We start from the raw sequence: 14,564 nt of genomic DNA on the forward strand, positions 1-14,564 counted from the left end.
AAGAAAAAACGCTGGAGCATAGAGGCATCCGGCCAGCCCATCTCTCTGTCCCTGTATGTATAAAGAGTGAGGAGGGGGCAGTGGCTGCATAGAGACTTAACACGGCTCCCCAGGCCACCGGCACACTGGTTAATATAATGTCCCTGCCTCCGCCTGGCTACTTGGTGAAGCATTATCTCTCCTGCACCTCTCGGAACAAAGGCCCCCTTCTTCCCAAAGCAGGCCTGTCTCCTCCCAATGTCCAAAGGTGTTTGGTGAAGTAAATCTGCCTAAATCCTGCACAGCTTGGGCTGGCAATGGGAGGGAGGGAGGGAGGGAGGGAGGGAGGCAGGGAGGGAGGGAGGGAGGGAGGGAGGGAGGGAGGGAGGGAGGGAGGGAGGGAGGGAGGGAGGGAGGGAGGGAGGGAGGGAGGGAGGGAGGGAGGGAGGGAGGGAGGGAGGGAGGGAGGGGGTTGAATGAAGGTGAATGACGATAATCTCCTTTTCTTAACAAAAAATTAGGAATTCATATCACATGGTGTATTTTAAAGTTGCAGCATCCCACCCCCTTTCTCTCTCTCTTGCTCTGTTTCTATTTATCTCTCTCTTTCTGTCTGCCTCTGTGGATGTGTGATTCCTGACCTACGAAGCAGCAGGAGAAAAGAGAAGAGGCCTACCACAATGAAGTCTGTCTCGCTAGACAGCACCGCAAGACAAGTGTTTTGCCTCTGAATTGGGCTTTATGGATCTATTCAGGGTTATATAGTCAGTATTAAGGCCTTGGAGCACAAATCGCAAGCTCTATCTTTTAAATGTACAGAAATATGTATTATGAAGGTAGTTTGTTGTGAGTGGGTGAGGGATGGATGGGGCGGAGTGTGCAATGCAATGTAACACACAATGTGACTAGCACAACCAATCCACAGGGGAAAACAAAAACAAATCCCACCTGCCCCCAACTCTGTCATGCTGATTAAAATGGAATCTGAAAAGTCTCAGGCACTCGCAAGATTTATTTTACAGCCATAAAACAATCTGTTGCGTTCCCTCCCTCGCAACCATGCTCTCTCTATCCACACCCCTCACCTCTTCCTCTCTCTCCCTTTCCCTTTCCTTCTCTCTATCCTCCCTCTCTCACTTTCTCCCTGCTTACCACTCATCTCTCGCTCTCTATCTCCCTACACCACTCATCCCTCTCTCTCGCTCTCTCCCATTCAGCTGTGAATAGTCCAGGAATGGCATCCCGTAACCCTATCTGTCCACCAGTAGGACCCAGCCCTTGGGCTGAGTGGGAGGGCTATATAGGGCACGTAACCAGGGGAGGCCTGACAAACAGCCGGAGACACCTAAGTTATGTCGCTCAGTCACTACCCACCACCACCTTCTGTCCCTCTTTTCCATAATCGCTCTTTTTCATTCCCCCTCTCACTCTCACTCACTCTCTCGCTGTCTGCTTTCCATTTTTTCCTGAGCTCTTTTCATCTCGGGCTTTGGGATGCTGAATGCGAGAGCGGCCTGGCGGCGGTGAAAGGCCTGAATTGTGATTAAGAATGAGGAGAGGAGCTCCTTTTCTTTGTTCTGCCCTCAGGGGGTGTTTACTGAGGGGGAGGGAGGGGGGAGCAAGGGAGGGAGGGAGGGAGGGGTGCGTAAGACATGGCGGAGCAGATATGAAAGGCATTCAGGTCAGCACTGATGTGAACGAGAGTGGTAATCATACCAAAGGCGTTGTGAAGGACCACCATAGCAGTGCCAGAGAGCTCTCGGACTGAGGATGTGTGTGTGTGTGTGTGTGTGTGTGTGTGTGTGTGTGTGTGTGTGTGTGTGTGTGTGTGTGTGTGTGTGTGTGTGTGTGTGTGTGTGTGTGCGTTTACGCATGCACATGAACAGGTATGAGTGAGCTCATATGCCATTAGCCATAATAAGCTGACAGACACCGAATAAAAGTGAGAGAAAAAATGTCTGGTAAAAATCCAAACACAAACAGGAGGGCATTAGAAAAGGTATCTGTCTCCAGCAACTAGGACAATGGCACGTTTGTGAGAAATGTGGCATGAATGGTACAGCGGGCACCCTGACACTGCTCACTGCTGATGATAGGAGCATGTAAATGAGACACACTTCCAATGACAACCCATTGTCTTGAGACAGTTATGGACCCACTAGCCTACTGGCTACGACAGCTATACAAACCATGCCTTCATTTGAATGTTGTAATAATCCAGAGAGGAACCACTGTATTTAACGTCTTATAACTAACTCTAAGTCGGGGTAGCAAGACCATAACAGAAGACACTGCTGGGACCTACTCTTCTGATTTAATCAAACAAGGTTTGTGTCCAGTTTATTAGGTATTTGATCATAGGCTAAATTATTTTGAAACCCTACACACTTTAGTCCACACATTTGGTTAATGGCGAGTGGCTTTGAAAGCTGAAATAGTGGCCATTTTCTTTTAAAGAAAAACAGAAAAAGAGACTATTTTAACTTTATTGGCTGGCGAGGTTGAGGGAGAGCTTTTGACAGCTGCGCTCACACAACCGAACGAGCCCTCACAGCTGGATGTGACGTAGGCCTATAGCACCAGAGGGGGGACTGCGAACTGCAACAAAGCTGCGCAGGCTGCGCGTATCGAGTTACACAGGGCCTAATGTGACCTCCCATTGGGACCCGAGAGTGGCAGAGTAGGGGGAGATGTGTGTGGGGAGGGGGGAGAAGAGAAGTATAGGCATAAACACAAGAAACTTTCATAGTGTATGCAACAGACAATATGTGGACAATTCCATCAAAGGGTTAATAGCATTTACATAATGATCGCGCATATTTCGAATTAAAATATGAGGATCATGAAAAAAATCTATAATTAAACAAAAACACACCACCTCACAACCTGTATATTCTGGTGCTCCGTTTCTCGATTTGCGATAATAAAATGCATAGGTCAAATAACAAGACCCTTCAGGCCTTATAGATATTCCTATAGGAATAGTCTACTGTATCGGAGTGAAAGTTGGCCTCAGGCAAAAAGTATATTCAGGCACGCATGAGTTGTAGTAGACTTTCAGTCTTATGAATTAAAAGTTGACATTCTGGATAACACACATTTACACCAGACCAAAACTGTGGGCCCACATGTCTTTTTGTTGTTGCCTTAAACCACACAATTAAAAGTCTTACATAGACAATATGGGCCTATCCAGCGGACTGTAAGGCAAACACAAGCATATTCAAAATAACTAATTGCATAATAGGCTATAAAATTCGCCCACAAGGAAGAAGCAATCCGCGAAAAATGGGGAATGGGTGCGCAAACATTTCCTCAATAAAATGATCAATAATAAAAGTGAACATCTGGGAGGAGCAACAGTAACAGAAGGCCTCCGTTGTTGAGCCTCTGACGAGACGTAAGCCGGTAAAAAACGCTTCCAAACTATCTAAAGAGGTTGGTTAAATAAATACGTTTACTCTTAAACAAATGTCAACTGGTCAACAATACTTTTTTCGTTATGTTTGCCCATATTGGCTGAATGGTCTTTGAAATTCAATCTATACCATTTCAATTTTAAAATTCACTTCTCATCTTGGTCCTTACAAACACCAAGGTGCAGTTAGAGAGCAGCAATACTTCACTCTATTTGCCTTTGTTGATCAGAAACGTGCTTGAGAGCAGTAAAGACCCTGAACAACCTACTGATTTCACTCAATCAATGAACGAATAAAAACGAATAACCAGGAGTAGTCGACTGAAAATTGTTCAAAAAACAATGTCATTTAAATGCAAAGATTTATTTAAAAAAAATATGTTTACAATAGCCTACGTCTACAACAAACAAACAAATAAAACAAGACACTGTGATAATTAACACCAAACATGTAATATAGCATGTGATATTAAAGTAACAACAAAACCGACTTCAGTTCAACATTGACATTAAATCAAACTTTACATAACACACATGGCTGAAACGTCAAAGGGATGCCCTCCTCGCAAAATCCCTGTCACAACTCCTAGGCTACACAAAACTCAGGAGTTTTTTATATCCCATTTCCTCTGTTGCTTTCCCCCTAACATAACCGTTAAAAACGAAAATAAACGTTGTAACACATAACTAAATTATCAAGTAACTGTTCGATAATAACAGAAATGCACTCGCATACTTTTGTGTGATACAGTCTGTGAGCTTGCCTATGAGTTGTGTTGCGTTTAGTGCTGCAGCCTTTGTGACGTGCCGCATCAGAACAAACAACAAATGTAACATTCAGAAACTGTGACTCTTACATATAATGACCATTTCAAGACCTTTATCTCCAATTTGACAACCTATAATAACTAATACGTGGTAAGTGTCTGTAAAGACACCAAGTCACTTCTGGATGGCAATAATGGCACAACACATCACAATACACACAGCACAACACAATATACACAGCAATGAAACAGCCTTGAATAAACGTGAGATAAAGCCCATTTCCTTCATAATCACACAAACGTTACCAAAACAATGCAAGTTCTACATAATCCACAGGTTTTCCCAAAATTTCCAGTTCATAGCCTACGAGAAGCGCTCCTACCCATATAACGGTTTTCCTGCATGTCTGCTAGATAATGGCACTATCTCGCTGAACCGCTTTTCGAGCCTCATTCTGAAGTTCCTTTCTCACACAGTCCAGACTTTTGATAGTCTACTTTAGTGTTCATAATCTCATTCAAAATAAACATTCAAATGCTTTTCATACTGATTAAATTCAAAACTACAACAACATGTAGGCTACTTTTACGCAGCCTACCCTCTTCACAACGCTTACACTGAATGTAGCCTAATTGCACTGTGGAAGGAGACAGCGCGCGGGATGTCCCGCATATGACTGGTGGCAAAACATACAAATGTTCCCGAACTGTCCTTTTATTTTACTTTGAAAATGTTCTTACCGTTCTTTCTTTGTGGGTTGGATTGTTTTCGCCTCTTACACCGGGGACCCTCCGCCATGATCTCCTGCTTCATTGATAAGACGAGTAGGCTAGGTCAGATGGCATGCGCTCCGCATGGGCTCGGCTCCTTCAATCAGCAGCACACAGGCAGGCTCTGGTTGGTATCTAATAACCAAACAAAACGGCGACAAATGTTGGGACAAGATGACTGTATGGATCCTGTTCAACCACAGGGGCACGACATATAAAAGTTAAAATTCACTCTAAAGTCTTCAATGAAACTCCATATGCGTAAAGAAAGAGTCCAGGAGAGTGATATTGAGTAGGATCGTAGGCTACTGCGTCCGCCGTCGCCTGATCTGTTGATATGTCTCTAATCCGGCAGAGCGTCAATGAACCGAGCAGAAGGAGGAGGACAGACAGACAGGCAGACACATTCGATAGTTTACAAGGATGACTGAAAGCTAAGGCATACATTACCACTAAGGTCGATTATTGTATGAAGTTAAAAAAAATAGGTGTACCTTTTTGTTTAAGTTTACTGAACTTTCACATAAACTTGAGCCTTGTTGATGACGTTTAGGGATTGTGACGGCTTCCCCTACTGTCAGTCAAAAGCGACTTTGCTGTCATCTCCAAACTGAAATCTATCCCATTGGTTCAGTTTTTAATCACTAAAATGTCAAACTTAACCAAAGAACTATAAGCCATAATATGTTACATCCCTTTCTCGCCCATATGTCATCTCAGTCATTTAGAGTTTAGTTTCCCTTTTTTGCAAGCTATGTTTATGAGTGTTAATATTCTGTAAAAAGCCAATCATTTTGATAGGCCATTCATGATAAAGATTCAGCAAGAAAAAAACCTGCTAAATTGTGCAATCTTAAAATGTGGGGAAATAGACAAACTTCCCTTTTATGAGAAATTAATGTTAAGATGTATTTTATCCACCATCCAAACTGATTGATAAAAATGAGAATCAGCCTGTCCATGGCCCACATTCAAATGTTGTGTAAAATGTAGGGACGTGGTGTTAGTGGAGTTTGTATTAAAACGGTAGCGAAGCGAAGGAGAAAACAAACACACACACAGTCACCAACATTTACACGACAACACACGGAATAGGCTACTGCCCCACATGGAAAAGCTTTATATTGTACATTTACGAGGAAAATCAATTGAAGTAGAATGGTTGAAACACAGCCCAGACGAGGATCTCCTAGTTTAAAGATTTAAATGTGGAAATGTTGCCACCGCATCGCATTTTTTTCACAAGGCTTTGGCATTTGCACCAGTAGTGAACACACACATAGGCTACAACACACACAATAGTGCGGATGTCTGTGGTCACTGCACAAACCCCAGCTACGCAGAATAGGAGATGTTCACATTTGGAATGTGGATAAAAAAAAAACAATGTTGCTCCATCTAATAGAAGGCTATACATAAAATGTACAAATAAGATGGATGGCAAACCAACGGGAATAGCCTACGTCCGTTTCCTACCGAAAGGAATAGGAACGAATAACATCGAATACATTTCGATTCCCCGGAAAGGACACCGGGAATATGATAGCATCAGAGTACAGTTGACGCAGGTACCTACAGCGCTCTACCCACTCCTGGAGCAGCACGGACCTTTCTCACCTGCTCAGGTAAGTGGTCCAACTTTTATAATTGCGCAACAGCGCACGGATACCTGAGGTACCTGCATGCCATAGTTACCTCAAACACATAGATGTTGAAGTTTCACAGTCAGAAACTGATGTAAAAATGACAATGTGGTAAAATACACCTACCAGAGTGTCAGTGTGATCCTTCAAACAGCTGGTTAGAAGACAGAACGTCAAAGAGAAATGGTAAAGTGGTGCGTCGTGGATCCAAAGAAAATAACTGGGAATAAGCCTTGAAAATAGCTTGACGAGGGACCGTTATTCCTGATGGGCAGGTTAGGACTGATCTCTTTCAGCCACTTCACGAAACAGACCTGGGGACGCGCACTGACGTGTTACGCCTCTTCTAATGACATTTTTTCGCTCTCTTTCTTTTCCTGCAATGTAGAAGGCGCCGGACCCCTTAACACGCCACCTATCTTCACGCGGAGGGATAATTGAGGAGTATGTGTGTGAGCGTCGTTTGGAGAAGAACGTGATCAAATTGTTGTCTCCCTTGACATTTATCATTTGTAGGCTATGCTTTGAGTCAAAGGTTAGAGGAATTACCCACGAAGCAGACTTCCAATAGCGACATCACAAATTAAATAAAACAGCACTGTAATTGCAGTGAGAGAGAAGATCTTTATAATTCGGCGACAGGCACTGTCCATACTGGCATATGAGTAAAATCTGTGAAAGGAGCGCCGAAGTACCTGATTGGAGCGCACAGGTAGTTTACCTGTACATATAGTTCCCTTCCTGCGTGTATCCAGAGGCACAACAGCGGATAGGTACCCGACCTCTGCCTTTTTATTTTGACTGAGTGACTGTATATTCTCATTGAAAATCCTTCTGTGCCATTCCGCATTGTATTCATTGTACAAAAACGAAAGGGGGAAGATGCAGACATATTTTTCTACCGGGCTCTCACTGGCATTAACTAAACACGCTGCGGCAAAGGCGTAATTTACAACCTGCAAATATGCATATCATACTATATAGGGCTTTTTTTGATTATGTTTCATGTTTATCATAGTTATATAAAAAAAATCATCATCATCACTTGTAGGCTCCAGTCAGTCATGTGCAGCGGAGAGTAACTAACACACATGGTTTGTGGTTGGTAAAGTAGGCTATTCCCCTCCCTTCTCGGTATCTATTTATTTTCTGGATGGATGGATGATAAGTTCACAAATGGACGGAAGCGGCTATATGATGAGCCCACTCAAAGCCATTTGGATTTGAATGGAGCTCATACGAAACCAGGAATATGGAAACTTGATCAAGATGGCAGGTTATCAGGTAATTTTGAGATCTATGGTTATTTTTAAGTTATTAACAATAATAACGTTCTATTTATTATTATTATTATTATTGGGCTATTAACTATTATTATTATCATCTTAATCAAATGTCATAAGCATATATATATATATATATATATATATATATATATATGGAAAATTTTTGCCAAGGCCTCACGACATCACAATAAGTCTATTGATAAAAGTATAGTATAGTTTCTAATACGTTTGTAAATAGGCCCTATCTAGAGGTGCACAGAGGTGAGGTGCAAACAGTTGCGCCCAGTAACTCCCCCCTTTTTTTGTCTCTACGTCTGTTAAAATGGCATGAAATGAGATTACAGACTTCGATACCGGAGTGCTTTGGGCATTAAGAAATCCACTGTCAGTGGGGCATCTTCTCTTCTTGTGTAGAGCAAGAACGTTTTATGACCAAAGTATGTTCCATAATGAGTCCTCCAATTAGCATTTGATCATGTAGAATAGCATATAGGCCTACTCCCATTATCAAAATGACATTTCCACTAACATGGTTGATTTTGAAAATGGACAAACATATTTATTTTCAAACCACAATCTCCTTATTGCGATTTTTTTTCAGTATTAAAAAATGTATCTATCATTTTATTAAAATGTTGTTTTTTTTGTGACCTTTGAAAGTACATTTAATGGCTAAGTTTTGTCACTCACAGCATACTGCTTTTGGGAAGAAAATAACAAACAGATATTTTATAATATGAGACTTGTAGCTGCATAAAGCTGAATTGCTGTCTGTGGCTTATTTGGAGTGTCTGATAAGTCTTTATGTAGAACCACCTGAAGTTCTAGGAAAAATAAAAGGGAAATGAGAGCCTCAGTCACCCCACGAACCTGAGGAAAGGTTTGTCATACCCTGACCATGTGAGCTCACACACACACACACACACACACACACACACACACACACACACACACACACACACACACACACACACACACACACACACACACACACACACACACACACACACACACACACACACACACACACACACACACACACACACAGAGAGAGGGAAATAGATAGAAACCTAATGTTGCTCAAGAGGTCTTATTGCAACATGGGAGAGATACAGTTATGGGGGAAGATTAGAGGCAAATGGATGTCATTGACATTAATAGGTGAAAGAGGGATCTGGAAAGTGTATGTGTTGAGCAACTGAGAATCATGTCCACTAATCATTCCTCTTTTTTTACAGGCCGATATGAAACAGCAAGGGTGACTTACAGTTAATGTCCTAGCAACATTGATATTTAAATTCCACAATACAAAAAGATATAGGAGAAAATACATTGTTACACTCACCTCAGTTCAGCCTGTTAAAGAAGCTGTTGTCATTTATTTATCCTCACGTGTTTAAGCTGTCACTCTGATTTTGCTAAATGATGTGGTATAAACTCTACTGTTTTCTATTTTAGCATTCTGGATGTATTTCATGAAGTGAAGATGTTCAGTCATTTGCAGTACGGTTATCACTATGTAAATTGCTTGAACTTGTCACGTCAAAATGCCAGCTAGTCATTGAGCACCCACAAGGCTGTTCTCTCTGATGTGGTTCAGCATCGGAATGTTGTCCACTGGCATCCAACAGCAAACAACTTCCATCAACGACACAACAAATGTTGTCTGATAAACTGCTAGATAAACTAGCTGCGGTTCACTCAGCAACTATCATTATTGAAGTCATTGGCCAATGAATTCTTATGTGATAGTGGTTTTATATGGACATAACAGCCTCAATAGTCCTTTGGACCTCCCCTCCTTCCCCATAATAAATGTGTTATTGTCACATACACTGGATAGATGCAGTGAAATGTGTTGTTTTACAGGATCAGCCATAGCAGTACAGCTCCCCTGGAGCAAATTATGGGGTTAAGTTCCTTCCTTAAGGGCACATCAACAGATTTTTCACCTTATCGGCTCGGGTATTTGAACCAGTGACCTTTCGGTTACTGGCCCAACGCTCTAACCGCTAGGCTACCTGCCGCCCATAACCGCCCTTCCTCTTGCCCCCCATGAATGACCTAATCCAGCGTCTGCTGTCAACATAAACACATCACTAATCTGAGTCTATATCTGTGTAATACCAGTGTAAATTGAAAATAGAGGGGTAGAATAAAGACCGGGGGAGAGGAGAAGGGGAGGGGGAGAAGAGAAGGGGAGTAAGGGAGGGGGAGAGGGGGTCTAATCCTGGATGTGGGAGGGGCGACAGATTAATATCGAGGCCTGGAAATGAACCAGGCCGGGGAGGGAAAGGTCTTCGGTAGAGAGGATTTAGGACAGGAGATCTCCAATACCTCTCCTAGCCTACTGGCGTTGTCTGATCTGAACTGGGAGATACAGACTGCATCCCTGACCTATATATACTGTACATGTGTCTTGTCTGGCCTAGTGTATATGTTCAAGTGACTTCTCAGAGGCATGGAATACATGGAAGGCTACCTCCTGACCTCCCTCTGGTAGAGGCCAAGTTCAGTCTGACGGTGTTATGCTGTGGGTGGATCTCTGTTTACCTTTTGACCGCCCAGTGATTAAAACATGTGACACACAACCACAAACGGGAGGAGCTTTCACTTAACTCCATGATTCACCACAGTGTTAGTTTACTTCATGGAACCTCGGGATTATATGGTCATGTACCTGGTTAGTTTACACCCTGGTTCACACAATTGTGTTGTTGCATTGTGAAATGTATATATTTGACATTAAAGTCACTAGAATCAATTTTTGTTCAAAACCACTATTTTAGACTGACCATGTTTAATTCCTAAAGGCAATGATAGTTTATACTGTACGAAAACGTTAGATTTTAGGATATTGCTATGGTGAATCATAGTTAGTTCTGCCCTGTGGAGTTTTTTTGTCAAGGTAATCAAAATCCCAAGGGGTCAGATAAGCCCAGCTTTTTGTTGTCCCATTCTCCCTCTACCAACCCGGCCATCTCTCCCTGCCCTGCCTGGCCCGTTCATTAAGCCCTGTCTAAACAAGTAGGTGCTTGTGTCTCTACCAGTGTCACAGCAACGTTTGGTTTGATCTCCTGCCAAGCTCGGCATGGTCCATGGACCCTGGCGCCTCCTGTTAGAGGCCTCCTTTTATTTTATAAAAAGGATGGAATGCTGCAGCAATTACAGATGACCAGCATGTTTCAAATACGGGTACATGTTGTCATTTTGCTGAGGCAACTGTGAAACAAATCATTTGAGTTTTTCAGAGACATTTCGTGACTAGTCGTTCTTTGATTAGATGGAATGGAATGCATCTCTATCTGTTAGACTTCAAATGAAATGTTAATTTTTCACAGCCAGGGTTTGTGTACTTGGGTTTTGTGTATCTTAACTTGTTTTTATATATGCCGCAAAGCTCTAAATTCTTGGTGACATTATGCCCTTATTAACTATAGAGACATAGCTCTGTCTCGACTAGAAAGCCCTGTCCTCAGCGATTAGCTATGGCTTTTCAGTCTCTCGTTACCAAAATACTGTATTTGTCAAAGCCGGCCTAGGCCGATGGTGACCTTGAAAAACCTGTCACTGCCCCAAAAGATGAGTTTCTCAATTCGATAAAATATAACTTTATTTATCCCCCCAGGAGCAAGGACCCTTCTTATGACACTAATTCCATGTGTTCTTCATCAAATCTGTTAGGTATTTACAGGTAATTGGTGCATAGTAACTGAATGGGTATAGTGAGGTTTCCCCTGTCCGTCACAGGTCCCTGTATACCCTCAACTGCTCTGAATGCTTCTACGCTGCCCTCATGTGTTGAGAAACCCTAAAATATTTTTGGGGATGGCTTACTCTCAATCCCCTGCCTCCCCACCCCTAAATCCTTGCCTCCCATTGCCAGCCCTCACCCTCTCCTAAAGACCCCTCCCTCCACCACTGCAGCCTCCTCCCCCTGTTCCTCCCTTTTTTCAATTCCTACCTTGCAGTTTAGTGCTGTGTGGAGGATTTAGGCCTTAATTGACAGCCAGATGTGAGGCCCCTGGGGAGCAGGCTGGTGAGCTATGATGCTCTAAGCCTAATGGGAAGTTTTATATGTATGGGAGTGAGGGCCTTGAACTGATTAGTGTAATTCCCCCTAACCTCCCCACCCCCCTCCCCATCATCAACCCCCACCTTCTTTCCTAATACAACATCCCCCACCCCAAAAAACAAATGAAGGTAAGCCGAATGTTACCATCAGAGATTAGTGTACCTTTACAGCCATTACCATCTCCGGATGGCTGTCTGGGCAGTGGTCGGAGGGAGCCATTGGGTCAGTGACTTAAATCACGTGCACAGTGGTGGATAGTGGAGGACATGAAACATAGACTGCAGCACCTGTCAAGATAGGTTATTGCCTAGGTTAGTCTGGCGTGCCTGTGCACACCTGTTACAGTTTCATCATCAAGGAAGCCCCTTTGATCAGTGCCATGTGGTGTCACTCAGACGTGCAAAGCAAGTAGGACGCACGCACACATAGGCACGCGCAAACACACACACACAAACACACACCTCCCAACAGGGTGGTTATCCACCTTGGCGGTTAATCCTGTCTCCTACACAAGAGTTGGAGCATAAGAGCTGTGAATAGTCTACTGGATTTTTTGTTGTTGCTGTGACAAGGTATTTGACAGACAGAGAATAGTGATTATAGCTTTGGTTACACTGAGTATGAGCCTGATTCTGATCAGGACAGCTTTTTACTGAATGATTAAGCATGATGCCACCCATGGAAAGTCTCTGAAACACCTGAAACATGAAATGATCTCTTGCCATCATGCAGAAAACCTCTGTCAGGAATTTATATGGAAGGAGTTAGAAAGAGGTTAGCTCCAAAAAAATGTAGCTTTGCCTCAATTTAGGTCCTGACTTTGAAGAATATAGACTATTTGTGAACTACTCTGTGGCTGAAACTCCAAAAGAGGAATAGAAACAAAAAAGAGGAGAGGAGAAAACACAAACTGAATAAAGTAAGTCAATACATTTGCTCTTGGGGAGTATGAGGCACAGAGGAGTAGGAGCCACAGGCACTAGTCATCTGAAACACACCACCACTTTACCTGAAATACAGAGGTTGATATCAGAGGTTCGTGAGTCTAGACTCAGTCATCATTGACTGGAAGGTATTAATTACCAACGCCCGTCTTAACCACAAATCCCGTTAACCCAGTGTGTAGCGCATTTATTACGCACATAACCTGTGAACTCTGCACATATTGTAAATCAGCCTTACTATTAAGTAATAAACCTACAATACCGAAACTGGATACTGGAACGTTTCTGTCATACTCCAAGTGTCATCTTATTCAAAATGTTTTCAAGAAAATAGGACAGGACACATATAGATATCTAAGTGTCTTAGCAGTGATATCTTCACCAAACTGATGTTACTAAAGCAAGGCCTTATAGGAGGCTGTGAATGGCAATCATACAAGGCGGTGAGACTTGGTCCTGTCAGCTCTACAGTCAGAGTGATGGGCTGTCAGGTCAGGACTAAATATACTCATGGGGCGGTCGCGGTCATTGGCACTTCCTTTTGGCTGTCATGATGCCCTCAGGAGTTCTGTTAAAGAGTGCTGGATCTTGCAGTGACATGACTTTGACAGAACAGAAACTGTGGGTAGGAAAGTGTAGTGTATGTGTGTGTGTGTGTGTGTGTGTGTGTGTGTGTGCGTGCGAGTGTCAGTGTGTGTGTGTGTGCGTGTCTCACACTGTGTCAGTGAGTCTTTATTTGTGGGAGAAACTTTAAAAGCCAGCAAGATGACACACACTTCATATTCAGTAGATATAGGCTTAACTGACCATATAGAACTAACCCCAGTTTCAGCCGCTGCCCTGACAGGCTTTCCCAGCCGCTATATGAACCCTCCAAGGCGAAGGACAGGAAGTGGACAGGGGGAACTAATCTTGGGGAGGAAGCGGTGGGGTGATACCTGAGGAGGAAACCAGGAGGATGTAACTGGCTAGTGATTACTGAACACAGAACTGTCAACCCCCACAGATGACACAGAGTGTGTGTGTCTGTGTGTGTGTGTGTGTGTTTGTGCGTGCATGTGCATGTGCGTGTCAGTGACTGTGTGACGGACGGGGTAAGGAGGTAGAGGGTGTTATCGGACAGGCTCGCTCAAGGAGGAAGTGAATGCAAGGCATGATAGTTAGACAAAGTGGGCCATATCAGTAGTGAATGAGGGTGTTGGAATGTAGGGGGCCAGAGTTAAGCAGCTCGGTCTCCGGCCCCCTGTCTGTCCAATCCTCCATGTGAGGCGAAGCATGGGGAATGAGCACGTGTGTGCCTTTCCAAACATCTAAAAGCTGTGTATAAGCCACACATACCATATCATACAAACAGTTCCACAGCCCGACACGTAACACTACCAGCACCTGCACAAGCTCAACACACACTGACCTGATTCACAACGGTATACATACATACACTACCTCCACCAATACCTCGAAAGTTCACATCAGATCAGGCATTGATCATACACATGGTTTTACAACACGGAAACACTATTTGAACACTGCACCATCCATGTTCACAGTAAGTCTGACCTGCCATGCTATTGAATGGAGGAAAGGGGGATTTGAGCTGGTTCATCACCTCCTTTCTATAGAATAACATCCAGGCGTTTTTTCTTTAATCGACAAACAGCAGCCACAACAAAAAAGGGTTGAC

The 14,564-nt window shown here is 43.3% G+C and overlaps 1 protein-coding gene and 1 long non-coding RNA gene across 5 annotated transcripts in view; one reads left to right on the forward strand and one right to left on the reverse strand.

The window, feature by feature from the left end:
- Positions 1-6,871, reverse strand: part of zeb2a (zinc finger E-box binding homeobox 2a) — a 47,988-nt gene extending 41,117 nt beyond the window's left edge. For 2 of the 4 annotated variants that reach the window (XM_036974563.1, XM_021597322.2), the window contains exons 1-2: positions 6,705-6,871; positions 4,906-5,070 (exon numbers count right to left, since the gene is read on the reverse strand). In XM_036974563.1, the coding sequence (XP_036830458.1) occupies positions 4,906-4,978 (73 nt within the window). In that variant the 5' untranslated portion in view covers positions 4,979-5,070; positions 6,705-6,871. Of the gene's footprint in view, positions 1-4,905; positions 5,071-5,429; positions 6,022-6,704 lie in introns of those variants that run through there. The other 2 variants (XM_021597320.2, XM_021597321.2) reach the window with 2 other exon arrangements.
- Positions 6,029-14,564, forward strand: part of LOC110520185 — a 67,846-nt gene continuing 59,310 nt past the window's right edge. Inside the window, exons 1-2 of the long non-coding RNA XR_005049194.1 lie at positions 6,029-6,560; positions 6,967-7,862. This is a non-coding gene — a long non-coding RNA (uncharacterized LOC110520185). The remainder of the gene's footprint in view (positions 6,561-6,966; positions 7,863-14,564) is intronic.

Source organism: Oncorhynchus mykiss, chromosome 3 (genome assembly GCF_013265735.2).
Source record: "Oncorhynchus mykiss isolate Arlee chromosome 3, USDA_OmykA_1.1, whole genome shotgun sequence".
Lineage (NCBI taxonomy): Eukaryota > Metazoa > Chordata > Actinopteri > Salmoniformes > Salmonidae > Oncorhynchus > Oncorhynchus mykiss.